This window comes from Convolutriloba macropyga, chromosome 8, assembly GCF_964194025.1.
Source record: "Convolutriloba macropyga chromosome 8, txConMacr16.3, whole genome shotgun sequence".
NCBI lineage: Eukaryota > Metazoa > Xenacoelomorpha > Acoela > Convolutidae > Convolutriloba > Convolutriloba macropyga.
In genome coordinates, this window is record NC_134475.1 from 60,551,883 (window position 1) to 60,570,627 (window position 18,745).

Sequence of the window (18,745 nt, forward strand, 5' to 3'; positions counted from 1 at the left end):
TTTCAAAACTTGCAAGGATCTGGCAAAAATCTTACAACCCGGTTCGAGGTTTTTGGGTCAATTTTTGTAAGAAATGCGGTGATTGCGGTAAATGCGGTGAAAGAAAATGTTTCACCGCATTTCTTACAAAAATTCACCGTGAAATTCACCGCATTTCTTACAAAAATTCACTGCATCAAAGTTTGTGGCAAATTAATGCCAGAAATGCGGTGAAGAAAAATAATTCACCGCATTTCTTACAAAAATTCACTGCGAAATTCACCGCATTTGCTTTGAAACGTTTACTTAATCTGTTTTAAATTCTCAAGAATTATCAAAGAATTACGTGACAGTTGGCGCAGTTGAATAAGAAGCTGAGGGCATGCAAGAGGTACCTGTGTAAGGAAGTTTTATTTGTTAGAATATTGAGAACGCGGTGAAAATGGATATTTCACCGCAATTCACCACATTCACTGCAAAAAAATGTAAGAAATACGCGGTGAAAATTATTTATTTTTACCGCATTTCACGGCATTTTTACGAAAGTTCCTCGCCAAACCTCGACAAGGAAAGATATCAATGCAGGCCAAAAAGGTAAATCAGGTTGACAATGATTTAGAGAACATCTTTCAAATCAAATTAATGTTTAATAAACAAGTTACAAAACTGAAATCCATGGAAAAAGCCTCTCGCAAAAAGAATCTTGCAAGCTTTCAAATTCTGCAAAAAGTTTTTTTTTATTAATTTGGTAGCTAAAACTAATTGAAACCAACGGAATTGCTCTTAAAAGAATTTCAGTTAATAGAACTGACCCTAATTGATTATTTTCCTAAATATATTTAGAATATGAAATCTTGCAAGTTTCTTGCAAGATTTTGAATTTAAATACACGTTTCCAACAAACAACTGAAAACATCTCGAGTCATCCAATTCTTTTTTAATTTAATATTACCTAATAGAAAACATTCAGCCTTCAAAAGTTCCAGCTGTAACAAATCTCATGTTTGGCAGCAGCAACGAGTTTTCAAATGGCCTTGTTATTAAGTTGATTTTGATGCACCTCCAAACCCATATAAACGGGGAGGGCGGATGGGGGGACTGGATTTAGAGGGTTACGGTGGGGGGGGGGGGGGGGGGGTAACAAATAGTTCGCTTAATACGTTTTCAAAAGGACCAGACGGAAGTGTTTCTTTCTTTTTCAAGCCAAGTATATTAAACCTTTAAAATGTACCAAACCGAATCTTTGCTACGTTCGAAACGAATGATATTGAAACATTTTTAAACAACTTTTTGGTCATCTGGACTAGGGTTAGACCAAAATCAAAATGGATGATTTTCAATTTTTGGGATGAAACTGTTTACGTTAAAAAAATGAAGCTAAAAACGGATCTATTCTGCCCCCCCCCCAGTGTTTTTTATGACCCCCCAGCTACAAATTATATGTTGTTCTATAGCACGTTACTATGTAAGAAAATAGCACGTGCACCTGGGGGTCATAAAAAATTTATGCTCACTAAGCTGGGGGGGGGGGGGGGGCGAAACAGAAAACAGAATAGATCCCTAAAAACTCTAAGGTCGTAATATGCTCGACTTTGAAATTATTGAGGCTACGAATCCTTGTTTCTTTTCAGCTTTGTGGGGGTTGGATTCGAGTTGGTTTTCGCCATGTTTGGTGCTGACCCAAGATCCAGACTGCTGTCAAACTTCCGCGCCTACTCCACACCCCAAGAGGCCACAGCCGCCATGCTGTATGCTGCTTACGCTTTCTTCCAAATTCTCGTTCGGCTAAATGTCCTCATAGCGCTGATAGTGGCTGCACTGACTCAGATATATGTGAGTTCTTGCTTATATTTTTTGAAACAACTAATAAAATTTTTTTCCAGCCTAGTTGGTTCTTGGTTCTTTATATGTTAGAAAGTTGAGAATTGCGCATAACCTAATGCAAATTGTGCATAAGTTAAGCTTGCCATAACCTGACAAGAAGCTCTACTTGTTCAGCGTATACTTGGCTAGAGCAATGAAGCCTCGAGGAACAAGAAAGAACGTGAGAACGGGTTATAAGAGATGCCTAAGTTCGAGAGCTTATGATCAGTTGATGTAATGATGGCACACTAGGCTTGCAAGTAAAAAATGCTGGTTCGAATCCAGTACTGAGCATTTCACAGTAGTTGCGCCTGCTTATACCCCCCCCCCCCCGACATCGAAACTGCCTTTGATCAGACCATGTTAAAATCACTGCCAAGACTTTCGTCGTGCGCTCATAGGTTTCACCAGAGTTTGTCATTCGAGCGCACAATTTTTGCCCGCAAGGCGTTTTATCTAGAAATTTGAAATATAAATCAATGCCTTATTGATTAGTAAAGACTGCGGAGTACACAAAATTGTAATAAAATAACGTATATTTTAATGGAATAATATTGCGTTTTGTGTACATTCTCAACTATGAATCAAACGAGGTATATTCGTTCCGACCCCACCTGCGGGAGGGAGGAACTATATGGTCAACCGGTTTCTTTGTTCAGTCAATTGTGGCCGATCCATATATTTATCGTAGACAGCTGTGAGCGGTATCATTAGAACATTAGAAAGCCCATCCAGCGTAGAGTGTGAAATTTAATAGCTTTTTCAAAACTTTGTCTTTTCCAAGGAGTTATCGTGGTTTGAAATTTTTGCGAACATTTCAATTTTAACTCTGATTTTGATCACATTTTTTTTTTTACTTTTTTAAGACTTTCGTTATAAAGTTTGCTCAGTTCTGTGACCAATTTCCATAATCATGTGTTTGTTTTGAAACTTGAAGTCATATCTGGAGTAACTTTTTTGCCGCATCTTTAGAAAAAAACCAAATTGAATTTGGATTTTTATTTACCGATTTTAGAGCCATTTTTGGTTTTTTATCTTTTTCGGCCATCTGACTTTTTCGGCCATTCCTCTCTTAATTTCTGTTGAAGTATAATGATTGAAATGCTTAGGTTTTTATTTTCAGACATGCAGGTCTAATTGAGTTGATCACTAATTTGCTTGAAAAAGACTTAAAGGTTTGGGGAGTGGTAAGGTCAAACCTGAATTACCTCAAGCGCGACTTATAGTTTTCTAGCTGGGTTGACCTTTATTTGAATTTGCACTCTCATTTAATATTTAAAATTGAGTGTGGAGGTCAATTTATTTTATATCTGAGATCAAATGTACATTTACATTGCTCTTGTTGATTCATTTTGGAAATAATGAAAAGTCCGGCAAGCTGAATATTGATAATTTTTTTTTACTTGAAGGACTTCACAGTTTGAAATTTAGTTTGAATACGGGATAGATGTTGATTTCCGGATCTCAATTTTGCTGTTTGGAAAAAGGAGTTTTTCACTTGATAAAAAGAAATTGAGTTAGATTTGAATTAATGTCTGACATACCATCTGTTCTAATGTTCATTTTATTGAAATGAAGAAAACTGATCTCACTGTTATCAACTTCTTTGATGCATGCACGCATGTCCTTTTATAAGATTATATCAAAATTTTACGTACAAAATATGAACTACTGAATCTAACAAATGCAATTTCTGTTTGTTGCTGGTGCATAACTGCTGTTGCTTGAATTGCTCAATGGGCAACTAACGATTTTTTTGACTTTGATACTACATATTTTCTTTCAAAATTTCCAAATTTTTGTCCAATTTTAGTTTTTGTATCTCAGTCCCAAAACTGAGAAGTCTCCGGACGTTCACATAAAATTCATTAAAGCTATATAAGTTCTCTCTTTAACTTTTAAATGCATTGGTTACTCTAAAACTCGTGATTACTCTAGTAAAAAACGTATAGGTTTGAGTTTTGGTTTTAGATGTTCTATTCTGTAGGTTTGTTACAGTCTCAGTAATGAAATTTCACAATGATTGCTTTACTTGAATCAGCGAACTTTATCAATGGCGAGAAACTATGGTTTATGTTTTTTTAACTGACAGTTTTGTGAAAAACAAAATTTATTTTTAAGGCATGAGGGCTATTGCTGTTATTTTTTGTTTCCCTGCTGTTCAATCGCATTCATTTAAGTTTCCTAGATCAAAATGAGCATATCTGAATCTAAACATCTGAGTAAATTGGTGGCTAATGTTGAAGTTAAAGTCGGCGCCAATTAATTTTGTAAAAATTTGAACACAATTTGGAGCACTATCTACAATTGGTTTTTCAATTTTTTGATAATTTTGGTTCGCTACATACGGACTTTGAGTTGAATTCGTGACTCTCGTTTTGTTTTTCATGGTATTTATTCTATCGAATTAAAAACTATAGGCTATCTGTCAAAAAGGGTATCCCAACCAAATCGAATAAATCATTTAAGTTCTGCTTTCTACGAAAATGGTCGGGTGAAGATTCCACCCTACGTAACAGCGCAAACTATGCACAAAAACGGAATCATTTATAGGTTGATATTTTAATCAATTTTAACTTAACAACAAATTAGATATAGCCAGAGACTAAAAACGGCTCTAAGAATTTTGCGGATCTAACTCAAATCTTTTTATCTCATTTTTTACTAATCATACACATGAATCACTGAAAAAAATTGGTCTGAAGTTATTAATGTTTTTTCTCGGTAATAATCTTCAGGTTCGTTGCCTTTTTTGCAATTGTTTTTTTCCACGTTTTTTTTGTTAGCGTATGGTTTCGTGCTTTGGTTTATCAATTTTCTTACGCTTCAATACAGGCAATTTTTTTGAAATTGAATTTTTCATGTTGAATACCCTGCGACAAACTTTTAAGGTAGAAGAAGAAGAAGAAGGTAGAAGAAATGAGACAAAGTCATCATTTTTGCATTTTAAGGTAGAAAACCATGATATGTGAAAACTAGTCACTGAAAACCACAATTTTTTTAGCAAATACCTGATTGTCAACTGTGCTTGAAATTGGGGTGGAGAAGTCTATCAACAAAATAAAATAAATCATGAAGAGATTTCAGAAAGTCAGACCCCTTCGATCTGAAAACGCTTGCTCTGCTACCATAGTGATGTTCTTTGCTCAACATTTCAATTGTTGTGTATCAATTTTTTGTTTATTAAAAAATTTATTCTTCGACGGTTTTTTTCAATCTGCTACTTATAAATGGTTTTGGCACCTACAAGTCAGTTGAAACTCGAAACCAGAAAAATCTTCTGTTGTGCAATATTATTTTTTATATTCGGCTCAATTGATACCGATTTAGAAACCAAAAGGATCATCGGCAATGTGAGTTTGCATTCTGTTGACACAGTTGATCCACATTTCTGACTTAAGTATCTGCCATATGGAGAGAGAGAGTACATATAAAACTTTCAAAATTACAAGCGGTTCGGAAACATTTGTTACAAACTAAAACTACTAAAAGATATAATTAATCTCAAGTCGTTTGAGAGGGCCGATGAGACCGACCTATAAGAGCTAATAGAGAGCCTAAAAAGGAGGAAACAAAAAAGCATTAATTACGGTTAAAATTCAAAATCTGTTTTTCAAAACACTTTGCAACCAGGTCAAAATACTTTCAGTTAAAACTTCTACAAAAAATTGTTTTGTCTTTCTCTGAAATGCAGATGGATTCTGTCCATAATGAGATCGAATAGCTAGGCGACATTAAGATAAAAAAATGGAGCAAAACTTGATATTACAGGGATACATTTTGAAAACCAAAAAAAATCCCGAAGCTCCTTACAACAAGTCTTAAAATGTCAATAAATTTTAAAATATTTCATTATTTTGTTTTCGAAACAAATAGATTCAAAGTCAATAAACTGTTTAGCTAAAAATTGGAGGCATTAACAAGGTCTGTTTATATCTCAATGGGAAGCAAAGGAAGGAGACCTGATCAGAATAAGTCTTACGACTACAAAAAAAAACAAAAAAGGCTAAAACCAAACAGCAGAAACACACTTGCACACCACAAAGACCTTTCATTTTTCTGATATTATGACAAGACAAATAGGAAGAAACCTCACTAATTTGAAAAAATATTCAAAAATCACAAACTGTTATTAAAACTTGTACTATGAAACCAAAAACAACATTATCTAAATCTTAGAGTCACTGAACAGCTTACTTTTCGTCGCTGAAGAGTTTTTGGGCTGTATTTACTGAGAATAAGATATAGGTAGACAGAAAAACGATTTAAGTGTCAAAATTAAAAAAAAAATGTTTTAAAATACTTTTTTTCAACAAAATTTGAGGACAAAACATTAGAACTCAAAGCATATGATAAGTACCCTTATTTTTTGAAAAGAGTTGAAATTTAAGCGAATATCCAGAAATCAACAATTTTCTATTTAAAACTCGTAGTATCAAAGGCATGAAAAAAATTTTTATAACAAGCTAGCAGATTATTTTTGTTTCATTTGTAAGTGTATGGGACCTGCCTTTATAGAGACTAATCTGAAAGTTTCAATCAATAAGGTTGATAAGTGATATTGCTCGAAATTTCAACAAAATTTTTGAAAGATTTTTGCTTTGAGGCTTTTAGATTCTTAATGGTTGAGACAAAATCAGAAGAAGTCATATAAAAACAATGTGTTTCATAATGGGGTGTTTAATTAAACATAAATTTTTTTTTACTAATAGGGCCTTGATTTGAAAATTGACAAGTGTGTAATTGACAAAAACAAAAAAAATTATGAAAAGATTTGAAGGTAAACAGCGCGCCAGTACAATTCGAATTTGTTTGTTTCTATAAATCCACGATGAGACAAATTAGCCTTTCTATCGCTTCATGTCAAGCAAAAACGAGTGTTTTTTCCAAATGTTAAGAGTAATACAAATTGAAATAACACTTTGATAAAAGAAATCATAATCAACTCAAAGCATTAGAAAAGTTCTCTTGTTATTTTTTAGAGGCGACAAATTTTAGTGAACAACCGGAAATCGAAAATTTTTTATGTAAAACTCTTAGTAGCGAAGTCATTAAAATACATTTTATAACAAAGAATAGCTTAACAGATTATGTTTAGTTTCATTTGAAAGTATATGGGACCTGCCATTACTGAGACTATGCTATAAGTTGATAGCAATAGGGCAAAAAATGTGACAGAATCTAAAATTTCACTGCTATTTTTTATAAGATTGTTTTTCAAAGCCGATAAAAACTTTTGGAATCAACTGGAAGATTTGGATAGCTCCACCTCTGTCTTTTTAGTGTTTACCCCTGGACAGACCCGAATGGTTATATTGAAAGATACAATATGATTCTGATAGAATCTTACACCCCCGCGCATCTTGTACAAAAGTCTCTGAGAGCCTTGCCAGAAAAGCAGCACAAAATCTTAGATAAAAATTTTATTGCAAGAATCTTTTAAGATCTTGCAAGAATATCATCGCTTTGTACCGTGAGACATCATTATCAATACCAAAACGTGCATTACTTCATTCAGATATGCCCATAAAAATGAACACTTTCTTTCCTTATTCACAATCGTTTGAACTACATTTTTTAGGCTTTCGGTACGTACTTATTCTCGGCTATACGTGACCTGAACTGCCTATCAAGCTACTCTTGGTGAAAAGCATTAAAGATCTTGAACTTTAATATAGTCAGTCCCATAAAGTTGCAACGCTATCGAACGTTTCAAGGGTCAAAGTTCGGATCTATTCTGTTCCCCCCCCAGTGTTTTTCATGACCCCCAGTTACAAATTATATGTTGTTATATAGCACGTTACTATGTGAGAAAATAGCACGTGCGCCTGGGGGTCATAAAAAATTTATGCTCACTAAGCTGGGGGGGGGGGGGGGGGAAACAGAATAGATCCCAAAGTTCAAATTTAAAACATGCAGATATCTAGCAAAACACTGCCCATTTGCATGCCCCGAGCTTTTCGAACGTTCGCTTGCGTTGCTACTTTATGGGATTTACTATAGCCTGTCCCATAAAGTTGAAATAAGCGAACGTTCGAAAACGTCAAAAACAGGCAAGTGAGCATCAAATTGGTCATTTGAATGTCAATGTTTTTGCCATTAAGCTTCTATTCATCAATTTTTTCTACATGTTTTAAATTTGAACTTTGACCTTTGTACTCCAGCCTGTGGCTTTTGAAACGTTCGCTTAATTCAACTTTATGGGACATGCTATATATATGTATAGTTAGTCTTATACAGTTGAAAATCACGCGATCGTTCAAATGGGCAGTGTTTTGCAAGATATCTGCATGTTTTAAATTTGAACTTTAAACTTTGAAACTTTGAACGTTGCAACTTTATGGCACGGAATATAGTCCCATAAAGTTGCAACGCAAGCGAACGTTCGAAAACCTCCAGCCGCTCAGATGTCCAAATGATTAATATCTTCGTGTTTTAAATTTGAACTTTGACCTTCGAAAAGTGCGTTGCAAATTTATGGGACGGACTATATACAAAGGTGATCATTAGTTTCACCGCGGATAGGCCATTAACCGCTGTAAAAACAACTTTTTCAAATTAAACTGTTTAAAATGCCGCTGTTAATCATTTTAAAATCATTTTAATTATATTATATTTGCTAACAATATTCATTTTGTCCTAAATGACTTCCCATTCCGGCATTAATTAACTTCAAGTACTAAGAAATTGCGTCGTTTATATCGTTTCTACAAACACTTCAACGAAAAGCGAAAAAGGTTACAGAATTGCGACAAATTTTAACAGCTTGATGGACAAAATTTAAAAAACAAGATGAATACAAAACGTGATCAAGATTCCGACGAAGAAAAGAACAACGATCGGGAAGTGATCAAGCAGAAATTGGAGGAGGAAATGAGCCGAAGTTTGAAAACGGACAGTCCACTTCGACACTTGCAGCACTCGATTGGAAGGGCAAAGATGTTGCAAAATTTATTTAATTTGCATTTCAGGGACGAGTTCGGATATACATTACTAGGCAAGAACCATTTTTCGTTTATTTTGCTTTCAAGTTTTTCTAAGCCCAAATGAAAAAAATTGAACATGCCAAGCCTCCCTAATTTGTATGCTGCAACAAATAGTTTTTCGTTACGAAAAATAGTTTTCAATAAATTTTCTCGAATTTGTCACCGCTTATACCCCCTAACATATAACAAGCACTACTTAGAACCGTTTTGCCTATATCAAGTCAGGCACAGTGTCATTCAAATCCGGAAAATTTTTAGGGTTCTATCTTTTTGCAGATTAAGCCTATTTTTCTTGGCAAAAAATGGCAATGTTTTCATAGCACTTAGAAGTGTTGCCAGTGAGATGATGGATATTTTGCTTAGAGGAGTAGCTAAACAAAAAAACTAAATTAATCGAATGGAAAAGTATGGAAAAAGGTATGGAAAAGTCCTTGTTTGGAGTTTTTCCTGTTTCAGCTGCGAGCAATCTCGTATATTTGTGGAGGAACTTCTAATCTCAATTTGTATTGTCGAATGAAAGCTTTTCTAACTCGGTTTTCAGATTCCAACAAAAGCATCTATAGAAAAATAGAGGGGCGTTTTCTGGTAATGACTTTCCAGAACATTTGACTGCAGCTTTATGTTCCGTTTACAATCGAACACTGATATTGAAGCTACTTGGCGATTTGGTGTATATACCAGGGTCGAGGCCGAATGGTTAACTTTTAAGAACTTGCAAGTTCTTACAAGATTGCCATTCTGCCTATGCTATAGGAAAAAAACGTCGCAAGATATCAATGTACACATATTCTGCGCATGTGCACAAAAAACAAAGCAAATTTTTTATCTATAGCATCAAAAAAAGAGTTCACTTTCAGTTTTGTTTTTAATTTTCTTGATTATTTCTTGATTTTTTGTTTTCTCGGGTTAAAGATGGGTTGCATTCCTGGTTGAATTCAATTTTTTCATACGCACACACACCACACACACACGCAACCACACACACACACACACACACACGCACACACACACACATATATATATATATATATATATATATATATATATATATATGTATATAATATATATATGTATATATATATACATATATATATATATATATATATATGTATATGTGTATATATATTTATATACATCACATGCAATTATGAAACATTTTAGACAAAAAAAATTGCAACTATCATTTTATCTTTTTTCTGTTGCATTGGAGAATGCAAGAAGAGTTGGATCTTCAGACAATGATTACCTTAAATTCATTTCAACAAATTGCGATTTTTGGCGAACTATTTTACTAAGTTTTTATAAATGTTTGCATAGTTGTAGCGGTTTTGGAAATGCGCGGCACTCAAAAAGCTAATATCTGCGCGACCACTGCCCCCATTTTATTGTTTTTTGTTTTAATCTCCCATAGCTTTGTAGTAGTAGTAGTACTAAGACTCAATTCACCTTTCGGGAAGTACAAAAGAGTATATAAAACCAAATGATATGAAACAAAAAGTGTATAGGATTAGCTAATCAACGACAGAGGTTACAGTAACATTTTATGAAGAATGTACATGACACAGTAGAATTGAAGTTTGATATAGATGACTTTAAAGATGTAAACGGGATGTCAAAAGAAATAATGTTTCGTCGCAGAAGCTCGTTTGCTGCGCGTGTTGATCTCACGTAGAAGTCCGCATCACTGTTGAGTTTTTGAGTAGCTGGAACTTCGAATAGGCAGCGAGCTTGAGAGCGAGTCTGTTGTTGGGATAATGACAATTTGTGACGTATGTCTATTTGATTGTTTGAATTTCTACAGTAGTATGAGATCTGTTTTGATGAGCTGGAAACAGATCGGTAGCATATCCAGCGGCTGAAACATAATCTAATGATGGAAGAATCCAGTGTAAAATCTTTTTCTGAAAACTCTCAAGTGACCTTAGAGAAGATATTGATGCATTCCAGGCAGGATAACCATATAGTATAACGGAAAGCAAGAGACTTTGATAAAGCATCTTTTTTCTATGTACATGAGTGGAAAATGGAATATGCCTTTTTAGAAAGTAAAATACTTTGCTAGCTTATCCTGAATATGAGTATTCCAAGACAGACTTCTGCAAACATGCAGGACCAGGTCTCGAGCGGAGTCTACAGTTGGTAAGATCACTTCACCCAGAACTAATTCATCTGATAAAGAATAATTGAATGGCAGAATCTTGCATTTGGCAGGATAAAATTTAAGACCATTTGATAAGCTCCATGAGTTAATACTGTCCAGATCATCTTGAATAAGTTCAGGAGAAGCGACGGTGAAAATCTTGAAGTCGTGGAAATATGTCTAAATTATATGAGCCACGGAATATGTTGAGAGGTAAGCCATTCATAAAAATGAAACAGAGGGGACCGAGTAAACTACCCTGGGGAACACCAGAAGTAACAGGAATACTGTTCGAATGTTTGATTTATTTCGACACACTCCTTCCGATTGGAAAGGTAAGAACAAATTAGTGTGAGAAAATTCAGATCGAGCCCAACATTTGCCAATTTCTTCAGAACATGAGGAATGGTGTAATAGCAAGACATGGTTTGTTCTGATTATGAGCCGTGTAAACAAGATCCAGATACTCGATGAATAGGATAACCGTACTGCGTTTTGAAATGAAACCAAGTTGACCACGAACAATGAGAGGGCGAACAATTGGGATAAACATAATCAAAAATAGCACGTTCAAGGACTAGTGACAGCACTGGTAAAATGCTGATTGGTCAGTAATTGGATATAAGTGCTGTAGATGCGGATTTATGAAGTGGAAAAACTATGGACGTTTTCCAAATAGGTGGCCATTTCTGGTTTTTTAAAATCCAGTAGAATAGTTCTGCAACGAGAGGAGCTAACTGAGAGGCACAATCTCGGGCAATGAATGATGGAAATAAATCATTGCCCATTAAAGCCGAATCTGCACATGACGCCAAATATTTTTCAATAGACAGGACTGATATATTTACATTATCCAATAAAACAATTTCTGACTCCACGGTGCTAGTTAGAGCTGTGATTGGGCTTTCGCGATAAACAGAGCTAAAATACATGTTTAATCTTTCCGCTTTTTCCGAATCAGTATAGAGGACTGATTTTTTATTTCGCAAGGCTGTGGGAATCGATGACGAGAATCCAAAACTTCGCAAAAGCTTAAAGCAGTTTCGTATGTCATGTAGGTTAAACTGATTAATAAATACTTCTTTATCCAGATCAATGGATTCGGAGACAGCCCCGCTCAGCTCCAGTTGCTTGAGAGAGAGCTCCAAGGACCATTTATGGAATAGTTTTTGAAAATTTGTGGACTTCTGGTTCAGAAGATGGATTGTATGGGAAGAATAGTAAGAAAGGAGTGCTAGCCACTTATTGCGTTTTTTTCCGCAACGAGTATTTTCATCGACAAATTTAACAGGTAAAACCACGAGTCGAGAAATGATGGATCCGATGAGTTGTCTCGAGAAATATAACTGAAGAAGTTATGGAGACACGAGTTAAAAATTAATAGATCAAAAGGAGATCGAGAGTAGCATGACTGTACAGCAGCTGGGTATTCATTGAGAGCAATGAAAAATTATAGGATAATGATCGGAGAAAAGTTTATCAACAATTATGAAAGGAACTTCGTTAGCAGTGGTAAGAATTAGATCAAGAATATTGTTTTGTTTGTGTTGGGCGGTCAACTACTAGTGACATCCAACTCATTGATAAGCTCCAGAAAAGAGCACTCATGACGAGAGGATCCAGTGTATGTTTTCCAATTGATACCGGGTAAGTTGAAATCACCCAATAAGTAAATAACATATGACTGACACCCATATTGATTTCTAATTTCTTCAAACAGCTGAAAGGAACTTAAAATACACAGAGATCATCAAAGTGAAAACGATATGAGGAAGATGTTGGTGGGTTGTAGCTAAGTAAGTTAAACAATAGTGTATCAGAATGCCGAACACAAACAAGAGAAGCGATAGTCAGAAATTGGGATATTCGTAACGTGAAGATTTGACAATTTGGTATCAGCTATAAAAGTCCACCATGTTGGCCTGCTCGTTGATCAGTTCTTGAGACTAAATCATATCCTGCTCCGAAAGCTAATTCGCTGTTTTTGACGTTATAATAAAACCACGTTTCTGTTATAAATATTCGGCTGGTTTCTGTTATCCACGTTTCTGTTATCCACGTTTCTGTTAACCACGTTGCTGTTAGCGGCTGGTTGTTGTAGAATAATTTAAATTTTCTGATTCTGACTAGGGAACTATCGTATCCTTTGTTCTGGATTAGGTTGTACCGTGTTGATAGCATCTCTTTTTCGAGCTTGCGATCGTCGAATGGCAATAACTTTTTCACGTAGATTGGTAAGCGGATGTCCTGAAGATGATGCCTCCTCGCAAAAGAGTTGTTCATGGAGTGACTGTTTGAGGTAATCAATAACGGGCGACATTTCTTGGGTTGATTTGATTCCGGGTTCAAACGCTTTCCAAGGCGTTTGACAATACTGATGTTTCCACTTGGGTGCAAACCAATATGTTCCACAGCTTCATCGACAACTTTTGAATCTGCTTCCAGTTTAAGATATAAAGTTTCATTCTCGGGAACACTAATGATAACAAATTGCAGCTCAGCGGACTGCTTTACCTGGGTTGATTCCTTTTGGAGAGCATCGCGGTAAGACGGGAGGGAATCTGTAACCACATTTTGAACTTTTTAGTCAAGGCAGTTGGTAGAGCATCGGACAAGATTTTTGGTAGTTGTTTCAAAGATGGCGTAATTTTTTTTATCAATATTTTGAACTATTAAATTTGACAAATTAGCTTCGGAAGTCGAGGAGAGGCACGAGTAGCGAAGCCACAGAAAGTTCGACCGGGCACCCATCCACAGAACTTCATCCACAGTCAGGGAGACACTCTCCATGGAACCAGGACCCACAAGAGTGACATCCAACAGCTGAGGAGTCATCGTCTTTTACCAGCTTCTTGCATCCGGGACACTTCCAAGATGACACAGTTTGTCCTTTGACTTTTTGGGGCCATATCATACGGTTTATGTAACTATTTACACTTCTAATCATAAAAACTCACTGCCATGGAGATAGGCATGGTCAATTTTTGACCATTTAGACAATTTTTGAACAATCTAGAATTTTTCTTCAAAGGACTATAAACCTGATGGTCTTTGATGCTTCCTTATTTTGTCCAATTACAATATAACTGGAAAATTTCTTATATCAAATCAATCAAAAAATCCCTTCATGTGTTGTTTTGTTTGGACTGAAGCCTACAAGTTAACCATATCGGCCTCGACCCGGGTAATAAACAAAAGATAGCTTGTATAGAAAAAATGGTAACAACGCTAAAATTTCATTAATTGCAGGAATTAAAATGGCAAAATTGACAAATCTAGCTTTAGAATAAACTGTTTTATTTCTCTTTCATTCACTTTTTTAAAGTGCCTAATTTTGGACGAGGTAATTTGCTGCCTCGGATATTTTTGCTCACTCTTTTTTAGAAGTGGACCCTTCAGTTTAAAAAGCACTTGCTGTACTTGCTCTGGATTTTGTTTGGGAAAATTATCAAGATGGTTTATTACGTTTAAAAAACCGCTGGTTTCTGTCGGAATTTAGGAGTTTAGTTGTCCTCAAACTTTCGTCCTCATTTTTGAACGCAAGCAATCAATAACCTCAACGTAACTTATTTAAGTTGTTGGATCCTATCTTATTTAGATTGTTTGGCGCCCATCTTTTTCAGATTGTTTGGAAACTATCTTAGATAGGCTCCAAACAGTTTTAAAAAGATGGGCTATCTAAAAAATCTAATTGAAATAGGCTCCAAAAATGTAACTAAGAAACGCTAAGGTTGTTGATTGCTTGCGTTCAAATTGTTTGATTGGAACCAATACTGCCCAGAACTAATGCCGTTACAAAATGTTAATTTAGCTAAAATTGATTTCCGTGGACAACGCAACGGAGATTGATTTGTCTCAAATTCTCATGTAACGTCATTGTCATTCACGATTAAAATGATAAACATGGACAAAAGTGACGGAAAAATCTTGAATTTCATCCTTCATATAAGTGGTAGTCTACACTGCCCGGACCTAATGCCAAGCCAATTTCAGTACTGGGAAAGTCTTAGTTCAGTCTCGTTTCATGACTGATTCAGAACTCATGAACACGTTCCTGTGCTTTTTGTAGCATTGGTTTTTGTATGATTGGTAGACACTCACGAATATTTCGATTCGAAACAAAGAAATTTTGAATTAAATTCGCTTAAGTCACAAATGCGCACAGACGCTTATCACCCTAATTTTAAGAGGGTCGTGAATAGGGCTGGTAAAATTGCGGGTAATTTTAGGTTTACTCGAGCTAATGTAACCGTTGAAGCGTATTATGTTGAGTTTTATTAACTGACTACAATCATAGCAGGGTTGATGGAACAGTATTTATCGGGTACTGGAAAAGATAACAGATCACGCTGTTTCGTAAGAAACGTACCTTGTTCATTCTGTAATGAAAAATTACGACACTAAATTTTAATGAAAGCAAATTAATCAGGTAGAGCAATTAAATCGCACCAATTCGACGTGATCAAGTATCTAATCGAAGATGAAAAGTTCAAGGTCAAAGAAGAACTGATAATAGCAGTAGAGACAGATTACAAAAAATGTGTTGACTACTTAATAAAACACGATCCAAAACTGGTCAACCGGAAAACATTGGCAGGTACAGTTTGTCGGCCGGGTACCTCGCCTGTAATGGTCGCTTCCCTAATGGAAAACGAGTCAATGTTGAAGTTCTTACTCGCGAGGGGAGGAAAACCTTTAGAGCTTCCCGAATACGATCCATCAGAATTGAATAACATCATTCGTTTCGACGCCATTTACCAAGTGCTAGTTGCACTTTCGAAGCCAGTGTACCTGTGTGTTATGAACGAGGATCCAGTTATGATGGCTTTTAAGATCTCAGAAACCTGCAGTAAAATGTCCTCGACCCTCGACGTTGCAAAAGATGACCTCATGGTTATTAAAAACAATTGCGAAACATTCGCAGCTAATTTTATCAAGCAAGTAGCGACATTTGAGGATTTGGAGTTGACACTGAGCCAGATGACAACTGAAGATGTGACGTTGGTAGCTCCTGGCGATCGTTGGGAACGTCTGAAGTACGCCATGACTAACAATCATATTGAGTTTGTGGCGAATGCTAGTGTGCAGGCATGTGCTACTGTTATACAACGAATTAGACTAAGTCTCAATTAGTAGTTTTTGATGTTGAGCATTGCCGACGTTTTGTTTCGCATAAACTGCTGGTTTTTGTTTAAATGGCGGAAATATGTTTTGATAAGGTCTCAAAAGTTCGAGCAACAATTGGGACAAAGTGAATGAAAAAAATTCAACATTCAGCCAAATTTCTGAGCTCAATTAATTGCTCAGATTTCTTTTAGTTTCAATAATAGAGTTTTACAGTTATCAATACTTTTAAATACTTTTGTAAATACTGTTTTTTTAAACTTATGAGCAGTTAAATTTGAAAAAAAAAAACACGTGAATTAAGATTTTGTATGGCATTTGAGCTGCAAACTAAATTTTCTTTTTTTTTCTTGACCACTTATTTCCAAAAAAACGTAAGCAAGGAACGCGAACAATACCGGTCGCCTATAATGATCAACCCCGGCCATTCAAGTCGACCCCGTCATTATACCCAACAATCGGTCCACCACGGTCTTTTTATATAGGTCGGACGTCTCATCTATGGAATACAAAGTTTTTAAACTGTAACACAAGCCTGAAATCTCAGAAACTGATGAAGAAGAAATTCATGGAAGGTCCAATCGGATTAACAGACTTCGCATCAGCCGGAATTGTGAAACGAAGTCTGTTCATTTCATTCCTCGTTGCTTTGGTGCCTATTTGGCTCCTCCTCTACCTGTTTTTCCCAGCTAGCCAGACCCCGACTGGGAAGTTTGTGAAATCTTGGATAGAAATGCCCTTCATGAGGTTTATCGTCCAAATTTCACTCTATTTCCTGCTGATAGTTATGGTCTGGATTTCGGCGGTACACGCAACAATATTTCCGATGGATCCGTTGACTGAGATAGGCAATGGGAGACTATGTGTGGAACATGTCCGTAAAGGGAAGTTTGACTGCATTGATTCGAACACCCGATTAAGTGTCGAGCAAAAAGAGACGTTCAAAAAGGATCCACATTTGTACATATTGTATCTTCGGGGTCAGACGTTCCAAGTGTACGAACAGGTTATGACTAATAATTCTGAACACTACATTACGGATGGATACATCGCTATTTGGACCTTAGGTAAACTTCTTGCTTTATGATATCATGAGTGCTTTTGTAAAGGAACTTTACAAAGTGGACTGGACATACATTTAGCTTCAGCTTATAAACATTTTTTTTTGCAGATTTCTCAACAGCAAAAATCATCATGTCAATCATCTATTTGTTGATTTTGAGCAAAACCAGAAGAAGAACCACGTAAAGACCTTGGACAAAGATTTTGAACCTATCGGGGGCTTGCAAGTTCCTGAAAAGGTCATGGGGTTTTTTGACAACTTTTGACAACAGCTTGAGGATGTAAATAGGGTTTTTAGGTCCGTCCCGAAAACATTGGCAAACGATAAGTGTCCGTACGACGAGGCAAATAAGATATCAAGAACTCTAATGTACCTTCCGTTAAAATTTGAGTTATTTACCAAAATATTTCGAACTTATACAATTGAAGCACAAAGTTTTTCTGAAAATTTGACCGTAAAAGCATAAATAAAGTAATTTTTTGATAAATTAAAAAAAAATCTGGCCATCCAGAATTTGGGGAGCGTTTTTTTGGATTTAGCATCTAATGTATTGAAAGGCTTTTTAACAGCTTGCCAAAGGAACTCAACAGGAAAAAAATTTATTTTATGCCATTATATTTTCTTTCGCTATTTTTAGAATCATTGTTTTTTTATAGATTATAATTGCTCGATAAAATTAAAAAAAAACGGGAATATATACACTGTGCAAAAGTGACTATCGACATTTGGAAGAAAACAGGCAAGCACTACAGAATCGAAAACATTTCTCAACAGTTTTTTTATTTGCTTCCCGAACTAAAGCATTTATGTAATCCTGCGTACCTTGATATAAAAATGTTTACTGTACGATTACATGACAGCTTTCCCATTTCCATTTTAACCAATTACATTTTACTCAATGCCATATACACAACCTGGCATTTTACCCAAGTGTCATTTTACGCGATGCCATTTTACCCAATGCCATTTTACCCAATGCCATTTTACCCAAGTGTCATTTTACCCAATGCCATTTTACCCAATGCCATTTTACCCAATGCCATTTTACACAATGCCATTTTTACTTTACCCTATTGTCAAAATTACCAGAACGATTATTTAGCCGACTATATAACTAATTGGCCCGTGAGACTTGATATGAAATTATCATAGCAGAACGTTTGATAATTCAACGAAAAGATCAAAGAGCATTGGGTAAGTTGGCATTGCGTAAAATGGCAGGTTGAGTAAAATGGCATTTTACTCAACGCCATTTTACCCAATGCCATTTTACCCAAGTGTCATTTTACCCAATGCCATTTTACCCAATGCCATTTTACCCAATGCCATTTTACCCAATGCCATTTTACCCAAGTGTCATTTTACCCAATGCCATTTTGCCTAATGCCAACTTACCTTATGCTCTTTGATCTATTTGTTCAATTATCCGATTATTGGTTGTGAAAGTTTCATATCAAGTCACACGGGCCATTTAATTTTTAACGGCCAAATAGTTGTTCTGGCTATTTAGAGTAAGTTTAAGTTGGAATTGGGAAAAATGGCATTGGGTAAAATGGAATTGGGTAAATTGAGCATACACCTTACTGTACA

At 35.7% G+C, this 18,745-nt stretch overlaps 1 protein-coding gene across 2 annotated transcripts in view; it reads left to right on the forward strand.

Annotated features, from left to right (window-relative positions):
- The first annotated feature begins 8,310 nt into the window (after window positions 1–8,310).
- The window catches only part of LOC142344894 (transient-receptor-potential-like protein), a 40,912-nt gene continuing 30,477 nt past the window's right edge, over window positions 8,311–18,745 (forward strand). The window contains exons 1-3 of one of the 2 annotated variants that reach the window (XM_075396943.1): window positions 8,311–8,839; window positions 15,398–16,056; window positions 16,640–17,159. In XM_075396943.1, coding sequence (XP_075253058.1) covers window positions 8,635–8,839; window positions 15,398–16,056; window positions 16,640–17,159 — 1,384 coding nt within the window. In that variant the 5' untranslated portion in view covers window positions 8,311–8,634. The remainder of the gene's footprint in view (window positions 8,840–15,397; window positions 16,057–16,639; window positions 17,160–18,745) is intronic. The other variant, XM_075396942.1, reaches the window with a different exon arrangement.